Consider the following 18,944-nt stretch of genomic DNA (forward strand, 5'->3'; position numbering starts at 1 on the left):
ATTCCTTTTTTTTATTTATTCTTAAAAACAAACAAAAAAACATTCAACAAAAATGTCTTATAAATGCTATTTTTCTCGTAAAATGCCTAATTTTGTGCGGCGTACAGACAAAAGTACGACTCTAAATCTACAAAGCAAGAAAATTCCGTGGTTCAAATAATAAATTACGAATTAAAATCGAGTTAAAATGAGTTTTTGATTGAAAAAGTCCATGAAAAAGTGACTATGATTTGGTGAAATACGATTGATAGAACATGCCGAGTGAGGAAGTTGTGAACCACAAGAAACATGTCCACCAAGTAGCGAATCCCATGAGTCCTCGATAGACTTCAGTTGTAAAGATCTGGAAGAAAAATAATATATTAAAATTATGAAAATTTTTAAGTTTTTAATTTTTTTTTTCCAAAAAATTCAAAATTTTATGAAAAAATTCTTTCAATTCTTAAAATTTTTTAAGCAATATTTTGAAAATTTACAAAAATTAATTTTATTATTATTTTTTTTAATTTAAAAAAAATCGAAAAATTTATTAAATTTTATTCTTTTAGAAAATAAATAATTAAATACAAATTTTATCAAAAAATTTCTAAAATATTTTAATATTAAAAAAATAAATTCAAATTTTTCCAAAGAATTTCGAAATTTTTTTTTAAATTCTCTAAAAAAATAATAATTTTTTAAAATAAAAAAATTGTAAAATTTGAAATTTTTCAAAATATTTTGACATCAAAACTAAAAATTTATTTGAAAAAACTCTTTAAAAAAAAAAAATAAAATTAAAATTAAGAAAAGATTTAAAATTTATTTTGACCAAATTTTTATTTTAAAAATAAAAATTTTTGAACCATTTGGAAAAATTTTAGGTTCAAAAATTAATATTTTAAACAAAAAATGTTCAAAAATTTCATGAATTTTCTTAATTGGCTTCAAAAATAAAATTTTCGTAAAATTTTTTGACAAAAAAAAGTAATTTTTTGTAATTGTATATTTTTTTTTAATTTTTAAGGTAAAAATTTTAAGAAATTTCAAAACTTTGTATTTTTTTATAGAAAAAAATTAAAAAAAAAAATATTTTTTTTCTTACATTTTTCAGTCCTTGCAACGAAGTTTGAAAATATTTGGCAGTATTAAAGATGTTCGACTCTTCAATTGCTTCCGCGACATTATCAACTAAATCTTCCACGGCATCAACTGTCGCCGGAGTCGTCGTTGGAGGCTCCATTGGGCACAATCCAATATGTTCTTCCAACGAATTCGCGGTTCCGATCCACGAAAACCCTCCGAGCGTCTTGTACATGAACGCAAAAAAGAGACACATGATAATCGGCGCGACATATTGCAACGTCACGACACACAAATAGTAGAAAATTGACGAAATCTTGCGTTGCAAATCGACATTCGTGATGCGACCTGCTTCTTTTTTCATCTCTTCGATCCGATCGTAAGCGAGATTGAGATACGCTTGCAGATAAACCGGCATGAGGGCGATGCGTAAAATGACAGTTGCAGCAACGAGCGCCAATCGGAGCGTATCGAAGGCAGCTGGCGTGAGCAGAGGTTCACTCATTCCGGACCAAACGTGAGATGTGAGGTAATCTTTGCTGATGGGACGAATCCATAAGAGCACGAGGAAGAAAGGCATCGCGAAACTGATGTTCAACAAGAGACGAACGATGAAACGATCTTTGCAGTATTTTAGGGAGTCGTAATGCATTCGAGCCATTCGTAAGCCAGGGAAGGTGAAAAATGCTCCGAGAATCGCACAAGTGACAGCAATGCCGAATTTCACGATGAGTTTGGAAGCTGGACCGCTGAAAATTAAAAAAAATATTTTTGATTATTTTTTTTTCGGTAAAAAAGTCAAAAAATAGTCAACATATTTTTTAAATTAAAAAAAAAATAATGAAAAAATATAAGATAAAGTTAAAATTAAAGTTAAAAGAGATTTTTTTATAAAACAAAAAAAAATTAAATCAAAAACTATGTCAAAGCAATTTTTGCAAATCTTGCTCCAAATGGATAAAAATTTGTCAAAAAAAATTAAATCAAAAACTATGTCAAAGCAATTTTGTCAAATCTTGCTCCAAATGGATAAAAATTTGTCAGAGGGCCCTAATTTATCATTTTTAATCATTTTATAACTCAAAACTGCCAAAAAATTGAAACTGAAAAAAATTTTTTCTTTGACACAGTTTTGTTTTAAAAACTAAATCAAGAGAAAAACTGTGTCAAAAACTATGTCAAAAACTGTGTCAAAGCAATTTTTGTCAAATCTTGCTCCAAATGGATAAAAATTTGTCAGAGGGCCCTAATTTATCATTTTTAATCATTTTATAACTCAAAACTGCCAAAAAATTGAAACTGAAAAAAATTTTTTCTTTGACACAGTTTTGTTTTAAAAACTAAATCAAGAGAAAAACTGTGTCAAAAACTATGTCAAAAACTGTGTCAAAGCAATTTTTGTCAAATCTTGCTCCAAATGGATAAAAATTTGTCAGAGGGCCCTAATTTATCATTTTTAATCATTTTATAACTCAAAACTGCCAAAAAATTGAAACTGAAAAAAAATTTTTTCTTTGACACAGTTTTGTTTTAAAAACTAAATCAAGAGAAAAACTGTGTCAAAAACTATGTCAAAAACTGTGTCAAAGCAATTTTTGTCAAATCTTGCTCCAAATGGATAAAAATTTGTCAGAGGGCCCTAATTTATCATTTTTAATCATTTTATAACTCAAAACTGCCAAAAAATTGAAACTGAAAAAAATTTTTTCTTTGACACAGTTTTGTTTTAAAAACTAAATCAAGAGAAAAACTGTGTCAAAAACTATGTCAAAAACTGTGTCAAAGCAATTTTTGTCAAATCTTGCTCCAAATGGATAAAAATTTGTCAGAGGGCCCTAATTTATCATTTTTTATCATTTTATAACTCAAAACTGCAAAAAAATTGAAACTGAAAAAAAATTTTTTCTTTGACACAGTTTTGTTTTAAAAACTAAATCAAGAGAAAAACTGTGTCAAAAACTATGTCAAAAACTGTGTCAAAGCAATTTTTGTCAAATCTTGCTCCAAATGGATAAAAATTTGTCAGAGGGCCCTAATTTATCATTTTTAATCATTTTATAACTCAAAACTGCCAAAAAATTGAAACTGAAAAAAAATTTTTTCTTTGACATATCATTTTTAATCATTTTATAACTCAAAACTGCCAAAAAATTGAAACTGAAAAAAAATTTTTTCTTTGACACAGTTTTGTTTTAAAAACTAAATCAAGAGAAAAACTGTGTCAAAAACTATGTCAAAAACTGTGTCAAAGCAATTTTTGTCAAATCTTGCTCCAAATGGATAAAAATTTGTCAGAGGGCTCTAATTTATCATTTTTAATCATTTTATAACTCAAAACTGCCAAAAAATTGAAACTGAAAAAAACTTACGTGGATTGGAGTCCCTGCGTTTGCAAAAAGGCGGAAGCACTTTCATTGAAACTATAATAAGCTTGATCCAAACCGACTTCCAACTTGCTTTCCGGTACAATTAATATCATCATTGCCAATAAAAGGAACACCAATCCCGTCACGATGCAAGTTGAACGTTCTCCAATTGACTCGTCACTCTTGAAATACTGAACTGTCAAGCTGGCGAGCAATTTACTACAAAGAAAAATATTTTTTTTTATAATTTTTCCTTCAAATCCTTCAAAAATTTCTTACAAAGCGAAGAAAACTACCAACAAACACCACAACATACTGAGATTAACTTCATCCTTCAACGGGATAAAATAATGATAAACCTCCGAGATGACATAAACGATCAAGGCATACAAGCTAAAGTCCAGCAACCACTGATATTCCGTGAAATATCGCAAATGCACGACATCAAATTGGGTAATTTTCGCCGTATCCAGTACAAATTCCAAGTTCCGAGGCACATGAAAAGTCGAAGAGGTGAACTCAAAATGCCCGTTTTTGCCTTTTCCCTTTTTGCCCTCTTTCGGGACGCCTGCTAACGTTTTGAGCTCGTCGTCACTCGGATGCAAATACCTCAGGAGACCCGTGCTGCACAACAAATATTTAGCAAACGACAGATGAGGACTCAATTTTTGGATAATACTGACCATTACGAGCGTAATGACCAATTGAGCACCGAGAAGCGCCTAAAATTTGAGAAAAAACACGAAATTTTTTTTTATTTTTGTCTAAAATTAGAAAAATTATGCGTTGCATGCCGTCTTTTGTTATAATTAGCACACTTATGGCATACAATTTTTCATAAGTCGGATAAAACTCGGAAAATTACCATTTTTATGAGTGATTCGCGATGAATTTGTTCGAAATTTGACAGAAAAAGTCTTTAAGAGTTGCGGATCTTGCGAAATTACGACTTCTTTAGTGCATTTTCTTGCGACACCGGAATTATTCAATTAAAAAGGTGTTAATAAAGTGCTTAGGACGATATTTATTTTTAGATAACACTTTTTATAATCAATTTCATTCGTCTCGCCTAACAGCTGATCTGCACCAGCATGCAAAAAAAAAATTCCTGCCCATGCTCATTGGGGTCGGCAGGAATTTTTTTTTGCATGCTGGTGCAGATCAGCTGTTCATCAATTTCATTCGTCTCACCGATTTTTGAAAGAATTTTCAAAATTTTTCATTGAAATTTATTAATCTATTTTTTTTACTAGAAATATTTAAAAATTAATTTAATTAAAATAAAAAATTAAATTTTAAATTTTTTTAAAAAGAAAATTAAATTTTAAAATTAAATTTATTATTAATTTAAAAAATAAATAATTAATTAAAATAGTTTTTTAAATTTTTTAAAAATAATATATCAAAAAATATTTTGAAAAAAAATTTAATTATTTATTTTTAATTAAATTAAAGTTTTTAATTAATTAAATTTATTTTAAAATTAAAAATTAAGTAAATTATGTTTTTTAATTTAAAAAAAAAATTTGAAAATAAATAAATTTAATTATTTACTTTGAAATAAAATTGAAATTTTTAATTAATTAAATTTTTTAAAAATTAAATAATTATTTTTAAAATTATTAATTAATAAATTAAATTAATTAAATATTTATTTTTTATTTAAGTTCAATTTTATTTAATTAATTTTTTTTTTAAATTTTGATTTTTTTTTTAAATAATTTTTAAAAAATTTTTAAAATGAAAATAAAAAATTTGTCATAAAAATTAAAAATTTTGATGAAATTGAGACATATTTTATCAGAAAATTTAATTTCATTTTCACAATTTATTTTTTTTTTCAAGTTTTTTCAAGTTGTTTAAAATAATTTTTAATTAAATTTGAAAAAATAAAAAAATGGAAAAAAAAATTTTTTTTTTAAATTTAATCATCTTTTATTCAATATCTCCTCTGAGCTATAAATGCTTCATCAATATAAAAATGTAAAATTCCTGTAAATATTTTCTACTCTCGTCCCGTGCCCAGAAATACTTTTAAAGTAGATTGCACCTTTTGGAAAAAAATTTTCTTCAAATAATTCAAATAAGCCGAATCTTTAAAGCCAATAAAGATCAAAATGATCAAATACAAAACTGCCATCGTTCGCCAATTCAACCAACTTTTCCAATTATTCTCCTTCAAAGCACTAACATGATTGCTCGTTTTGTTGGCATAAACGAGCAAATATCGCACCCGAACCATTTCGTTGTTCGTACAAACGATATATTTCTCGGGCAAATCTTTATTTTCGGGTTTCTTAATGTTACACGTTGACACATATCGGGGATCCTCAATGACCTCACATAACGTGACAATGGACATACTATCGCCGAACTTGCACTTGTTCCATCCCAATCCGTTTCGACTGTAGGGAAGACTGACACTCAGCTCCGGGCTCAAGTACAAGCCTTCGCCGAAAAGGGCGTTCTTGCTGAGATGTTGTTGCAATCCGTGATGCAAAATGTTGTGCAAGTTGTGCAATTTGGTGCCATGCAAGGCGAAACATCTCGAAATTTCCCTATTAATATAGTTATTGAAAAATGTATGTTCACCTCGCGAGTATTTGTCATATTCAACTTTGAAAATGTACTGTGGCTTATTTCTCTCCCATTCCGTGCTTTTTAGAAGCTTTGTCAAGCGACGAGGGCAATAATCATGTTTCAAAACAAATTCTTTCATTTCAATGAACAGCCAATAAAGTAAATCAATGGAATCGAAAGGAATAATATCCCTTCCAAGCACTTCTTTTGCTGTCCGGTATTTCATGAGTTCAATGAAACGCGGCGTACCGTCAATTGCTTTCAACAATCTATCGATATCCTTTTCGGAATTATTAATTTTAAATTTTTCGGGGAATGGAATGCAGCAGGAATCATAACGATATGTAATTGCAGCGGCGACAAAAAGAGTCAATTTCAATTCGGCTCCATAACAATTGTTTCCTATGTAGTCCATGATGTCTTGTAGTTTTTTCAGTTCTACAGCGTACTTTGCTTCGTCTATTCTTTTGTACCATCCATCTTTTGGAAGCCGTGACTCAATTCTCGGATTCATTTTAAAGGTTTCTGTTGTAGTTTTTGAAGAAAAAAAGGAATGTAAACAAACCAATCAAAACACGACTCGTCGTTATCCCATCAGGCACCGACACATACTCTGTTGGTTGGCTTTCTCATTGGGAATTTAAACTCTTGAATTAGCAGGTCATCAAAAATAACGGTAGAGTTCTTTTCACGCTTCTAATTTCATGGTTTTTTGTTAGGCAAATTTTGGAAGGCGTTGAATGATGTTGTTTCTATTGTTTTTTGTTTTTCATAAAACAAACAGACAATTTTTTTGTAATTAGAGTTGGATTGAAAATTGTCATTAATGTTTTCATAAAAGCGGTTTTTTGATTCATTTCATTCACAATGATTTCAGTTCAGGTTGTTACATTGGCATGAAGGTAATTCAGTATTTGATTTTGAAGAAGTGACCTTTATAGTTCCTTTGTTTCGTATTTTTAAAATTATTTCTTTTCCATTGCCCATTTTTGTCTTTCTCTTGTTCAATGAGTCTCTTAAGTATCCTATTAAGCCATTTTTTTAAATCTTAAAATAAAAGCTTTAGAATTTAATCTTCGTCATAAATCAGCATTAGAATTCATTAGAATTTTTTTCATCGTATGTAATCACAACAAATCAATTTATAAATTCAGATCGAGTTCCATTAGCCAATTTCGAGCTTGTTCTGTAGCTTATTGCAAATCTAATAAGCCTTCTGGGAAGCGCCTTGAAGTAAATTCCTCCCCAATGTGTTTCATTGTTTGTTTATCTGCACCACAGTCACATTTTTCGTCGTCATCGTATATCTATTTGGCCATTAGATATTTACAACGATCCTGTTCCGTGAGAATTTCTACATAAAAAAAGTAGATTGTAAAATTTTCGTTTCTTTATCCAGCATTCTCTTAATTCGTCTAATTAATTTTTGAAATCTTGTGAGACTCCAAGTCAGGATCATCTTTAATATAAACTTCATATAAATTTGATAGTTTATATTTCCAAAAAGTTATATTGCTTCCCTAAAATTAAAAAAAAAAATTTAAAATAATAAACAGACAGACAATACTTACCATCCTTAAATAAAAATTTTTAATTTTAAACAAAAACTCACCGAAACAAAAATAATGCAAACACAAATTATTATTAACACACTTCTTTTGTCACGCATTTTTACCATCATCATCATCATCATAATTTTTTTGCAACAATTTTCACGGTTTTCATAATTTATTTGCTTTGTAATAAAATTCGAGGATCCGTAACAAGAATCGCATATTTCCCCTTTTTTGCACATCTTTACAAGTCACTCAGCAACAAGTACCGAGAATTACTTTCTTTACTTCATTCCAATGCATATGCCGCAAGAAGAGTTACCAAAGATGAAGATCTCTCGAACAATGCGAAGGAAAGAAGAAAGAAAGAAGCACGAGTTACATTGTTTTCATTTTCATTGCTTTCTCTCCGCGTTGTAACCTTGTGTATGTAACTGTAACGCCCGTAAATGCAAAAGTACTAAAAATACACACTGACCCACATTAATTTAAAAACGGGTTTCTTGCAACGTTGTGTACCTAAAAGGCATAAAAATGATGATTACAGGACGAAAGTAAGGGTCACGTGACTCACAAATTTCTTCCAAAATGACTTTTTGTTTGAAGATTTCCTGATTTTTAAGCTTCAATGGTCATAAAAGGTAAGTATGTTACATTTTTTTCGAATATTGAAATACTTACCAAAAAATAACTGTTGACTGCCCTTATTCGTTCTTTATATCAACTTTCGTTCGTCATATTGATTTCCTTCATCGATCGATTGATGGTCCGTCAACTGCATGAAAGTAAAATTAAAAGTTGCGATCTTTATGCAAAAATACATTCGAATGAGAGAAACCAGTATTCTCGCATGTTTCTCATATACACACGAGCAATTACGTCTATTTACTTTTTCTATATCGTAGCAGAGAAAGTGATAGATACTAACTTACCTGCCTGCCCGCCATGCTGAGAGAGAAAAAAAAGTACTTATCCGAGTCATTGAACTCCGGTTTGCTGACATTTGTTCCACAAAGCAATCCTCTTAGAACGGCAACTTTTAATTACTTTTCGAAATAAGAGTCACGTTTCAAGACTTGTCTCTTCTCATGCCAAAATTCACAGTGTTAGTCAACATTTGAGAATCTCTTGATTAAAATGTTTGTCGAAACACTCATCAAAGTGCTGGAATTCATCGTAAGTGCATTACAGATCAAAAATGCGATCTTGAGACTTTTGGTTGAAGCTTGTATGGCGATGATCCCAAGTCAAAAGACAATTATTCAATATGTTGAAGAACCAACTTATTATTACAAAGAAGAACCTGAGTATTCAAGACATTAAAAAAGTGCCATTTTTCGAAAACAATTAAAGTTAATATCACCCAAAAAAGTGAAAAATTAGCAACTGTTATATCAAAAAACGACGAAAGAAACGTTAAATAATTACATCTGTTAATCAAAGTACGCGACATAGTTGAACAGACAAAAAAATCAGCAATCCGGTTTAATGTGACTGATGCAAAAATAAAAAAAAAAACAAAAAATTGTGAGAAACTGGCACACTAAGTTTTTTTCACAGGGAGTCAGGTCAGTTCAATTACGTTATATTTTTAAAAGGTATTTTTTTTTTTTGGTTAATTGTGGAGAAAATATTAACATTTTTTGGTTAATTTCAAAAGTTCAGTTAATTGTGAAAAATGTGTAAAAATTTCTTTACTAAAAGAATTTTTTTAATTTTTAAAAAGTTTTTTAAGAGTTAATTATTCAAGAATTTGCATTTAGTACTCTGAGTTCGTTAACTTTGCGAAAAAATCTTTTTTCTGTAAAACAATTAAGAATATTAATTAAAGGAAAGTTAAAGATTGAAAATTCTTGAATACAAGTTCAATGACATTTTTGAAAAATTTTAAAAAAAAGTAGAAACCATTTTTTTCATCGTATGTAATCACAACAAATTAATTCATAAATTCAAATCGAGTTCCATTAGCCAATTTCGAGCTTGTTCTGTGGTTTGGTGCAAAGCTGATAAGCCTTCTGAAAAGTACCTTGTAGTACATTCCTCCCCAATGTGTTTCATTGTTTGTTTATCTGCAAAGTAGAAACCATAAGGAGTTGAAAGACAATTCACTTTACCTCTTTTCAGCTACTCTAAAATACCGAAAACAGCCTTAAATTCTAACACTTTGAGATCAAAGTTCGTGGTTCGTTTCTTGTTGAAACTTGAATCTGAAGTTTATTCAAATTCTTTAAGCTTTATATTCAAATCTTCTAACGATTTTGATCTAAAGATATTTGAACAAATTCAAAACCATTAAACAATGAAGGTATCAACTCGTTTGATATTTTAATATCGTTAAGCTCTTACTTGATAATATTATCATTGAGCTTCACGAAGTTCAAATATCAAACAAGAATCAATACCTCTAAAGTTTTAGATTCGTTGAAATATTTTGAGATCAAAATCGTTAAAAGATTTGAATCTTAAACTCTCTTCAGATTCAAGTTTCATCAAGAAACGAACCCCAAACCTCGCTGCACAAAACCATCCAATCACCTAAAAAGGAAAAAAAACATTAGAAAGCAACAATTTTGGATAAAAAAAGTTTCAGTTAATTTTACAGTCATTCTTTCACTCTGAATAACATTGCAAATCAGCAAAAAATGACTCACTTTAAATAATTAAAAAAATATAAAAAAAAAACATTGGCATGGCTAAGCAATTATACACTCTAATAACATCGATACAAATCTCTTGATCTCACCTCTTCTCTTTTTTTTTTTTGATTTTTACATTTTTTATCATGTTGCTACTGTTTCAAGCTCCCCTCCATCGTTTCGTGAGTTACCTACGTTGGTACGATGCATCGCGAGAGTTCCATTAAAAAGTAAATATTTTTACTCGTAAAATTTTTAACATTCAGTTTGGTTTTCGTCGTCTCTAAATTAACACATAAGTCTTAGCTTTTTCATTAATTTTATTATTAAACTTACTTTTTCGTCATTTTTTATTGTAAATAAAATCCCCCGTGTGTGCTGCAATTCTGAAATCTAGAAACGACGGTTACGAAACTAGGCAATTGTGTGCAAAAATCGTAAAGTAAGTTTTAGAGGAAATAACAAAGGCTCTTTGCGGAAAATATAAAACGCAACATGACTTCAAACCACACATAATTGATATTCATTCAATAATTTCACGTTATTTTGAACGTTCATGTGTACTTTTTCATACAAAACAAAAAAAATGAAAAAAATAAAAGAAAGTTTCATTATATCGACTCAACAATATGATTGTGAAACTGCGAGCGCGACGACGTATACACTTTACTCGTTCACTGATTCCGTACCTAAACATTAACTTAAAGTGGTTATGCGTTGTGAAAGAGAGCTTTTTTTGTGTAACATCTTTTTTCGGGGGAGTTAACTGGTTGTTTTGCTTTAATCGTCAAAAGTACTAAATACAGAAGGAAATGGCGACGAGGCAATTATTTTTTGTCGGTTATTATTTGTTATCGAATTGAAATCGAAAGTGTTCATTTTTGATACAATTTTGTGGTAAAACCTTGTAAAAAATTTAAATTCATAAAAAAAATTATTTAGTTTAGTGACGTGTGTGAAAAAAAATCAACATAAATGGTCGATGAACGTTTTTTGAAGGTTATCCAGATTCTAAAGTAAATCAAATGTTAGTTGAGATTAAACATTAATTTAGTGATTGGTATTAAATAGTTGGTTAGTTGAGAAGTTGACAGTTTTTTTTTTAATGGAAACATGGCGTCTCCACAGTGTAAAATTTTATTTTTTTTTAAATTGGCTTTCAATATATTTTTTCTAATTTTATTAAAAAAGATAAATTTTTTGAAAAATTAAATAAAATTAAGAAAGTGACAATTAAATTTTATATTAAAAAAATTAATAATTTATAAAATTAATTTAACTAAAAAAAAATATAAAATTAAAAAAAAATAATGAATTAAATGAAAAATATTAAAATTTATTAAAATTTTCACATAATTAAAACTTTAATTAATTATTTTTTTTTAAATTTTATTATTTTTTATTCTATAAATTATCATAATTTTTGTTTAAATTTAAAATTTAATTATCATTCATTTATTATTTAATAAAAAAAAAAATAGAAAAAAAATAAAATTAAAAAAAATAAATTTAAGCTACAAAAAATTAAAAATTTTTATTTTTATTTTTATTTTTATTTCTATAAATAATTATATTGTTTATTTTAATTTAAAATCTTATTGTCATTCATTAAATAATTATAATTTAATTAAAAAAATAAAATTAAAAAAAAAAATAAAATTAATTAAAGTTACAATTAATTAAATTTTTCTATTAATTATAACTTTAATTTGCTTTAATTATTTTTTTTTTAAATTTTATTATATTTTTTTTTGTTAATTAAATTAAATTAATTAATTCTTAATTAAAATTGTATGTTTCTTAATTGTCTTATAATTTTCAAATTCTAATAATTTTCTTACCTGTTTCCACACACGGAAATATTTGATAGAAAAACCACGAAGTTATGAGGTTTAGAGGTGTGCCATCGAAATCAGTCATCGAGAAAGAAAATCATTGTCTAAAGACGTAACAAATAATGAAGCAAATATTTGCCTTAACCACAAGCGAAATATTGCGTAGATCCGTGTCACTTCATTGCCCTCTAATCACCTATTTGTGCATTGATTTGTGATGTAAAAGCTCTTCTCGCAATTTGACTCACCTACTTGACTTTTATTAAAAGAAAAATCTCGAGGAAGTCAAGAGTTCCTGAAATTACTTGAAAATAGCAACTTTGTAATTTCGCGACAATATTCATGAAAAAAAAACTTTTTATTGTTGTTTAACTTCCATTTAAGTCGATTTCGATTGTTTTCTTGTACACTTTACTTGTGCGAGATGTTGCCTTCTGTGTCAAGTTCACACAATTGTTGGGCAAACAAATTACATCAGGAGTGATAAAATAATAAAAAAATTTTAAGAAGCACTTTAGTGACACATATTTTCATTCAATTTACGAAACAGGAAGTTTTGTTTAAAATTTTGTCTCGTCATTTGAATTTTTTTTGTTGTAAAAATTTTAAACTAAAATTAAAAATTTTGATCAATTTTTTTCCAAAGTCACAGTCTGTTAGTTTTTGATTTAATCTGTTTCCTTTTTTTCGTGTTGATTAGTTCTAAAGTTCAATTTTTTCAGATTTTAAAATGTTGGAAACCGAAGTCTTACCAAAACCCAATTTGGATAAAGTTCCTGAAGAATATGATCCCTACCAATGTACCTTAGCTCCAAAATTTCGTGAGATCGCGAGTGCTGATTTGCGTGAAGATGACACGATTCGAGCTCAGGCCTTAACTCAAATGCGCGAATGGATTGCCAAACATCCTCATATCAAAAAATGTCGAACTGGTGAGTTTTAATTAAAAATTTTCTTAATTTTTTACTAAATTTCTTACCTTTTTTCAGATGCCGTTTTCCTGCTTCGCTTTCTCCGTACGAAAAAATTCTCCATCCCAGCTGCCTGCGAAATTCTCGAACGTTATATGACAGTTCGTCAAATCTACCCGCATTGGTTTCAAAAGCTCGACATTGAAGATCCCGACATCGAAGGCATCATCACGAGCGGATATCTTGTCCCGCTGCTCGAACGCGACGATCATGGGCGTCAAGTAATCCTCTCGTGCGCTGGGAAGTTTGACACTTCACGTTATACGTCAGCGCAAATGGCGCGAGCTCACAGCTTGGTATGCGAAGTCTTGCTTGACGACGAGGAGAATCAGGTTGCCGGTTATACGCACATTAATGACGAATCGGGACTCACAATGAGCATCCTTAGTTTGTGGTCTCTGGTCGATCTCAAAAATATGCTCAAATGTATTCAGAACAGCACCCCAATGCGACATCGTGAAACGCATTTCATCAATTTGCCGCCATTTGCGATGAAATTTATCGATTTTGGCATGTCAATTATCAGTGAGAAGCTTAAAAATCGGGTTGTGCTCCATAAAAGCTTGGATGAGCTCAAAGCGAAAGTAAATCCAAAAATTTTGCCGAAGGAATATGGAGGCACTGTTCCAATGGCGGAAATGATTGAACAGTTTAAAGCAAAATGTCGTCGAAATCGGTTGAAAATTCTCGCGTTGGATGACATGCACATTGAGATCACGAAAAATAGCCCGTATTGGCAGGAAGTTGAAGACAATGAGATTGACAGCGGCATGTGCGGAAGCTTCCGAAAACTTCAAGTTGACTAAATTCATAGAGAAAATTTTGTATTGATAACCACACCAAAACATAAATAAGTGCAATTCACATTCGTAAAGGACAAATAGAAAACTCGATCAAGTTACTGTGATTCAAAAAAAAAATTTACAAAAAATGCGATTAGTCGCAAAATGTCACGGATTATTTTTGCACACAATACTTTTCAAAGACACGCACACACACACACACACACAAACCTCATCGTTTATCGAAAGTTCATAGAATTGATGACAGATGTCATAATTTTCGTTAAAATCAAAGTTTTTAAAGAAATTTGAGGTTAAGTTAGACTTTAGTGTTCGAAAATATAAATTTTCAAAAGAATTTTAGGTTATGTTAAAGTCAAAAGTGAGAAAATTTCGATGTTGTTAAAAGTTTTGAGTTTATATTAACTAAAAATGTTCGAAAATTGCAAAATCGAAATTTTTTTTGAGGTTATGTTTTATATAAAAATTATAAATTAATATTTTTAAAAAAATTTTGAGGTTATGTCAAATAATTTTGAATTAAAACTTTCAAAAAATTCGATTTCATCAAAATTGTTGAGGTTATGTCAATTAATTTTTAATTAAGACCTTCAAAAAGTTTTATATTATGAAAAATTTTGAGGTTATGTTAATTAATTTTGAATTAAAACTTTTAAATACTTTGATCTTATCAAAAATTTTGACATCTGTCAAAAATCTATGAACTTCTCTTCGTGAAAACCTTCTTCAAACCCCCCATTAAACATAAGAATAGCTTTAATAAAAAAAACACGCTAGGAGTATAATTTAGTTCCAATTGACGCGTAGCTCCCAGCTCGCATCATTTACCTTCCCAGTGAACGCAAAAACATGTACAGAAAATCGGGAAGAGACTGGAAGCACGTGAAAAATACTTAGGTGGTAAAATGTTACCTTAATATTAAAAAAAAAAATAGTTAAAAAATTCTGTCTTCTCTAAAAAAATAACGCAAAAAATGTTTACCTGAGATCATTGATTAAAAAATTTTAAATCGATGAAATTCAAACATTCAAGTATTATTTTCTAAATTTGTTAGATTTAAATGGAATTTCTTAGTAGTTTAGAAGATTTTGTTCTTAATTAGTTGGTAAGATGCCTAAAAGTACTTTCTTATATCAGCAAATTATTATTTTTTGTTTTTTGATGAAATAAAGTGAAAATTTAGTATTTTTTGGATATGGGACTGACTAAAAGTATATTTTTGTTTTAAAAAGCTTTTTATTGGTAAGATAAAGCAAAGCTATAAAAATCGAAAAAGAAGTTATTTTAACAACATTTGGTATTAAAATAACACCTCGTGGTTTAAAATTACTTCATTAAAATTTTAAATTAATCTCTCAGAACAAAACTGAAGCTTTTTAAAGTTCTGAGAAATTAATTTAAAATCTTAAGAATGTAATTTAGTACCATGAAGTTTTATTTTAATACCAAAATGTGTTAAAGTAAGTCTTTTTGGATTCGTAAGTAAGTTAATATCAAAAATTTTTTCTCATAAGCTTCAAATGCGATACAATTTATAACTTTTAAAAGTATTTAGAACTCCTGATGAAACGGATAGTTAACACATTTCTCAGCTTCCGTAAACCAAACAGTTCTTTCTCCGGTATGAAACTTATCCAACAACTTCAAATCTCCCTCATCCAACTTGAAATCAAAAATATTCAAATTTTCTTCAATCCTCTTTGGATTCGACGACTTTGGCAATGGAACAACTCCAATCTCAACCAAATATCTCAAAGCTACCTGAGCTGCTGACTTCCCATACTTCTTTCCTATTGCTGCAACTTCATCATTGAACAAGAAAGCGGGCTTCTTATTAGCTGGTTCAGGTCTCGCTAAAGGACAATATCCCGTAACTACAATTCCGCGCTCTTTACAAAACTTAACAAGAGGCTTCTGATTAATTTGTAATGAACATTCAACTTGATTAACAACCGGCTTGATAGTTGCAATGTCCAATACTCTTTGAATCTGAACTGAATTGAAGTTCGAGAGTCCTATACTTCGAACATAACCGAGTTTCACGCATTCCTCAAGTTTCTTGTAAACATCGCAGTAGTCACGATCAGTAGTTTCCCAATTGCCAGCAGAATCTCGAGGGATGTAACAATCATCGGCGTAATATTTCAAAGCGAATGGCCAATGGATCAAATAGAGATCAATGTATTCCAATCCAAGGTTGTCTAAAGATCGTTTACAAGCTTTTACGACAGATTCGGGTTCATGAAACGTTGGCCAAAGTTTAGTAGTGACAAAGATATCAGCTCGAGTGATAATTCCTTCAGAGATTTTCTCACGAATTGCTTTACCAACTTCTTCTTCGTTCATGTAGAAGAAAGCAGTGTCGATATGACGATAACCGAGATCGATTGCGGCTTTTACAGCGTTATAGGCGTCATTTTCAAGGGACTAAAAATTAATACTTTTAATGAAAAATCAACAAATTTAAAGGTAAGTTCTCACTTTATAAGTTCCTAAACCAATAGCTGGCATTTCAAGCCCATTATTCAACTTAACTTTTGGAACTTCGTACTTTTTCGACATTTTTTCACTTTTTTTTTCAATTAAAATTTGCACTTTAAAAACACTTCCGATCGATTTGAACGCAAATAATGGAATAAAACCTGTTGTTGTTTGTTGATGACTTCTATGTCACTCGCCTTTAGATAAGATAATAGAGGTGTGTATAGACAGATATATGATGCAGTCAAATTAACTAAGTAGTAATCTAATAAACAAGCGCTACTTTATTACATAACACAAAATGCATTAGTATGAGTGCCTCGATATTAAATTTCAAATTTATTTTCAATTTTTTCAATATTCGATATGGAAAGGGTAATTTTTATGTTTTACATAATCACGAAAACCACAAACTCGTTCGCCAGTATTGAAAGTATCCATAAAGGACATTTCCTCGGGAGTCAGTTCAAAGTCAAAGACGTTCAAGTTTTCATTGATTCGGGTTTTGTTAGAAGATTTTGGTAAAGGAACAGCTCCTAATTGGATCTAAAAGAAAAATTTCAATGATTTTCTTGAATTTTTTTTAGATTTTCATGAACTTACAAGATATCGAAGGGCAACTTGAGCCACAGTTTTTCCATATTTCTTTCCAATATCGGCGACTTTTTCATCGTACATGAATTTAGGAGTCTTCTTTTCCCAATTGTGACATCCAAGAGGACAATATGCGGTTAAAACTACATCCAAAGACTTACAAAAGGCAAGTAACTTCTTCTGATTGATATTTGGTGAGCATTCAACTTGATTGCATACAGGTTTGATCCGGGCATTATCATAAACTCTTTTTAGTTGCTCACTGTTGAAGTTACTGACCCCTAAACTTTTGACCAAACCTTTATCAACACATTCTTGCATCTTTTTATAAGTTTCCAAGTAATCCAAATCAAGCATTGCCGCTGTTCCGTCAGCGTTTTTAGGAAAAGCTGCCTGAGTTTCATCCAAAGGTAAGGACATTGGGGTATGCATCAAGTACAAATCGATGTAACCAAGTCCTAATTTCTCAAGAGAACGTTCACAAGCAGCAACGACAGCTTCGGTATTGAAAAAAGTGCACCAAAGTTTCGTGGTAATGAAAATTTCTTCACGAGTAACAACTCCTTCGGCAATTTTATCACGAATTGCTTTACCAACCGGGATTTCATTGCTGTAAATGTGAGCTGTGTCAAAATGACGATAACCAGCGTCAATTGCATCTTTTACAGCTTGTTCACATTCAGAATCTTTTGCCTAATATTTTGAAAATTAACATAAAATTTGATGAAATTTCTTAATAATTCTTACTCGACATGTTCCCAAAGCAATAGCTGGCATCAAAAGACCATTATTGAGCTTTACAAGAGGAACTTTTGGAGACATTTTAGTGAAAAAATTAAAATTTTGTTGAAAAAACGTCTGATAAAGTTGAAACAAACAATCAGAATGACTTTTTTCTCTTTACGAAGTGTTCGCGCTTGATAAATTACGTTTGTAGTAGTAAGTCAACAGGTGATAACGACAGATTATATTCCCACAAATGTCATAAAGTTAAGAAAAATGCAAATATTGGAGATAATCATAAAACAATGAAAGGTCAAACAAAGGTCAAAATCTTATCAAGGATCCAAATTTAATTATTTTTTATACAAAAATGCTTCAAAATTAACGTTGAACGGCACTGAATGTTACTATGAGAGTGTATGAGTAGTAAACAAACGGAAATTAACGATTAACTAATACAAATAAAAATAATTCGCATACAAACAAATTTCATACCGGCAAATGATACATAACAACATTTCGTTATTACACGGAAAAAAAATTTAAGTAAAAATTTTTATTTAAGCTAAACAATTTTTAAAAATTAAAAAAGAAATGAACATTTTTAAACGAAATTTTAAAAAAATAATAAAAAAAGTGAACATTAAAAAAATATTTTTTTTTGTGAGAAAGAAAAAAATTATAGTGTAAAGGAAAAAATTTTAAAAAAATCTAAAAAAATTAAGTTTTTGAAAAATTATATTAAAAAAAAGTAAAATTTAGAAAAAAAAATTTAGTTACTAAATTTAAAGTTTTAATTTCGTGAAAAAAGACAAAACATAAAAGTTCAAAAAACTTTTTAAAATGAAAATATAAATTTTGGGATTTTTTCAAATTTTACAGGTAAGTCAATTTTCAAACTTTATAAAATACTTTTAACTTTAAAAAAACTTAAACTTTTTGAATAAAAATAAATTTTGTAAAAACAGTTCACTTCACAATGAACTCCCCTCCATTTCATGTCAACGTCAAATTTTCAAGTTAACTCTTAATTAATATTCATTCAATTTCATGCTAAATAACAAAAAACTTAAAATTAAAAAGATTGCATCAATCAATTATTAAAATTTGGACCTTTAAATCACATTCTGCTACCTTTTCATACACGTTAATTGATAATCTGACACCTACATATCGAGATTCCAACTTGTAGTATGTAATAATTATAACTAAGACACTCATTGACTTACATTTCAGATCAACATATTGTGATGTGAACGTGTGACAAAGAAAAACCTGTTTGCGAAAAAAATAATCGCTCTCTGGACACCAGCCTCCCCCATGAAATGAATTCAATCCG

The 18,944-nt window shown here is 29.4% G+C and overlaps 5 protein-coding genes across 5 annotated transcripts; 1 reads left to right on the top strand and 4 right to left on the bottom strand.

Moving 5' to 3' along the window:
* Window positions 1–10: 10 nt before the first annotated feature.
* LOC134829928 (transmembrane protein 161B) lies at window positions 11–4,485 on the bottom strand. The gene is made up of 5 exons (XM_063843226.1): window positions 4,294–4,485; window positions 3,708–4,150; window positions 3,432–3,647; window positions 1,085–1,811; window positions 11–343 (listed from the first exon to the last, which is right to left on the bottom strand). The coding sequence occupies exons 1-5, from the start codon at window positions 4,294–4,296 to the stop codon at window positions 224–226; spliced, it is 1,509 nt and encodes a 502-aa protein (XP_063699296.1). The 5' UTR covers window positions 4,297–4,485; the 3' UTR covers window positions 11–223.
* Window positions 4,486–5,361: 876 nt separating this feature from the next.
* On the bottom strand, window positions 5,362–6,599 carry LOC134830772 (protein mono-ADP-ribosyltransferase PARP16-like). Its single transcript, XM_063844349.1, has one exon. The coding sequence runs from the start codon at window positions 6,520–6,522 to the stop codon at window positions 5,434–5,436; it is 1,089 nt and encodes a 362-aa protein (XP_063700419.1). The 5' UTR covers window positions 6,523–6,599; the 3' UTR covers window positions 5,362–5,433.
* Window positions 6,600–8,698: 2,099 nt separating this feature from the next.
* LOC134832437 (clavesin-2) lies at window positions 8,699–14,092 on the top strand. Its single transcript, XM_063846454.1, has 4 exons — window positions 8,699–8,868; window positions 9,122–9,129; window positions 12,755–12,964; window positions 13,022–14,092. The coding sequence occupies exons 1-4, from the start codon at window positions 8,699–8,701 to the stop codon at window positions 13,807–13,809; spliced, it is 1,176 nt and encodes a 391-aa protein (XP_063702524.1). The 3' UTR covers window positions 13,810–14,092.
* A 960-nt stretch (window positions 14,093–15,052) lies between these two features.
* On the bottom strand, window positions 15,053–16,426 carry LOC134830268 (aldo-keto reductase family 1 member B1-like). The gene is made up of 2 exons (XM_063843688.1): window positions 16,289–16,426; window positions 15,053–16,234 (listed from the first exon to the last, which is right to left on the bottom strand). Exons 1-2 carry the CDS (start codon window positions 16,367–16,369, stop codon window positions 15,359–15,361), a joined length of 957 nt encoding a protein of 318 aa, XP_063699758.1. The 5' UTR covers window positions 16,370–16,426; the 3' UTR covers window positions 15,053–15,358.
* A 144-nt stretch (window positions 16,427–16,570) lies between these two features.
* LOC134830852 (aldo-keto reductase family 1 member C15-like) lies at window positions 16,571–17,839 on the bottom strand. The gene is made up of 3 exons (XM_063844451.1): window positions 17,630–17,839; window positions 16,892–17,575; window positions 16,571–16,834 (listed from the first exon to the last, which is right to left on the bottom strand). The coding sequence occupies exons 1-3, from the start codon at window positions 17,702–17,704 to the stop codon at window positions 16,643–16,645; spliced, it is 951 nt and encodes a 316-aa protein (XP_063700521.1). The 5' UTR covers window positions 17,705–17,839; the 3' UTR covers window positions 16,571–16,642.
* Between the last annotated feature and the right edge of the window lie 1,105 nt (window positions 17,840–18,944).

The sequence above is a fragment of the Culicoides brevitarsis genome, chromosome 2, assembly GCF_036172545.1.
Source record: "Culicoides brevitarsis isolate CSIRO-B50_1 chromosome 2, AGI_CSIRO_Cbre_v1, whole genome shotgun sequence".
NCBI classification, from domain to species: domain Eukaryota; kingdom Metazoa; phylum Arthropoda; class Insecta; order Diptera; family Ceratopogonidae; genus Culicoides; species Culicoides brevitarsis.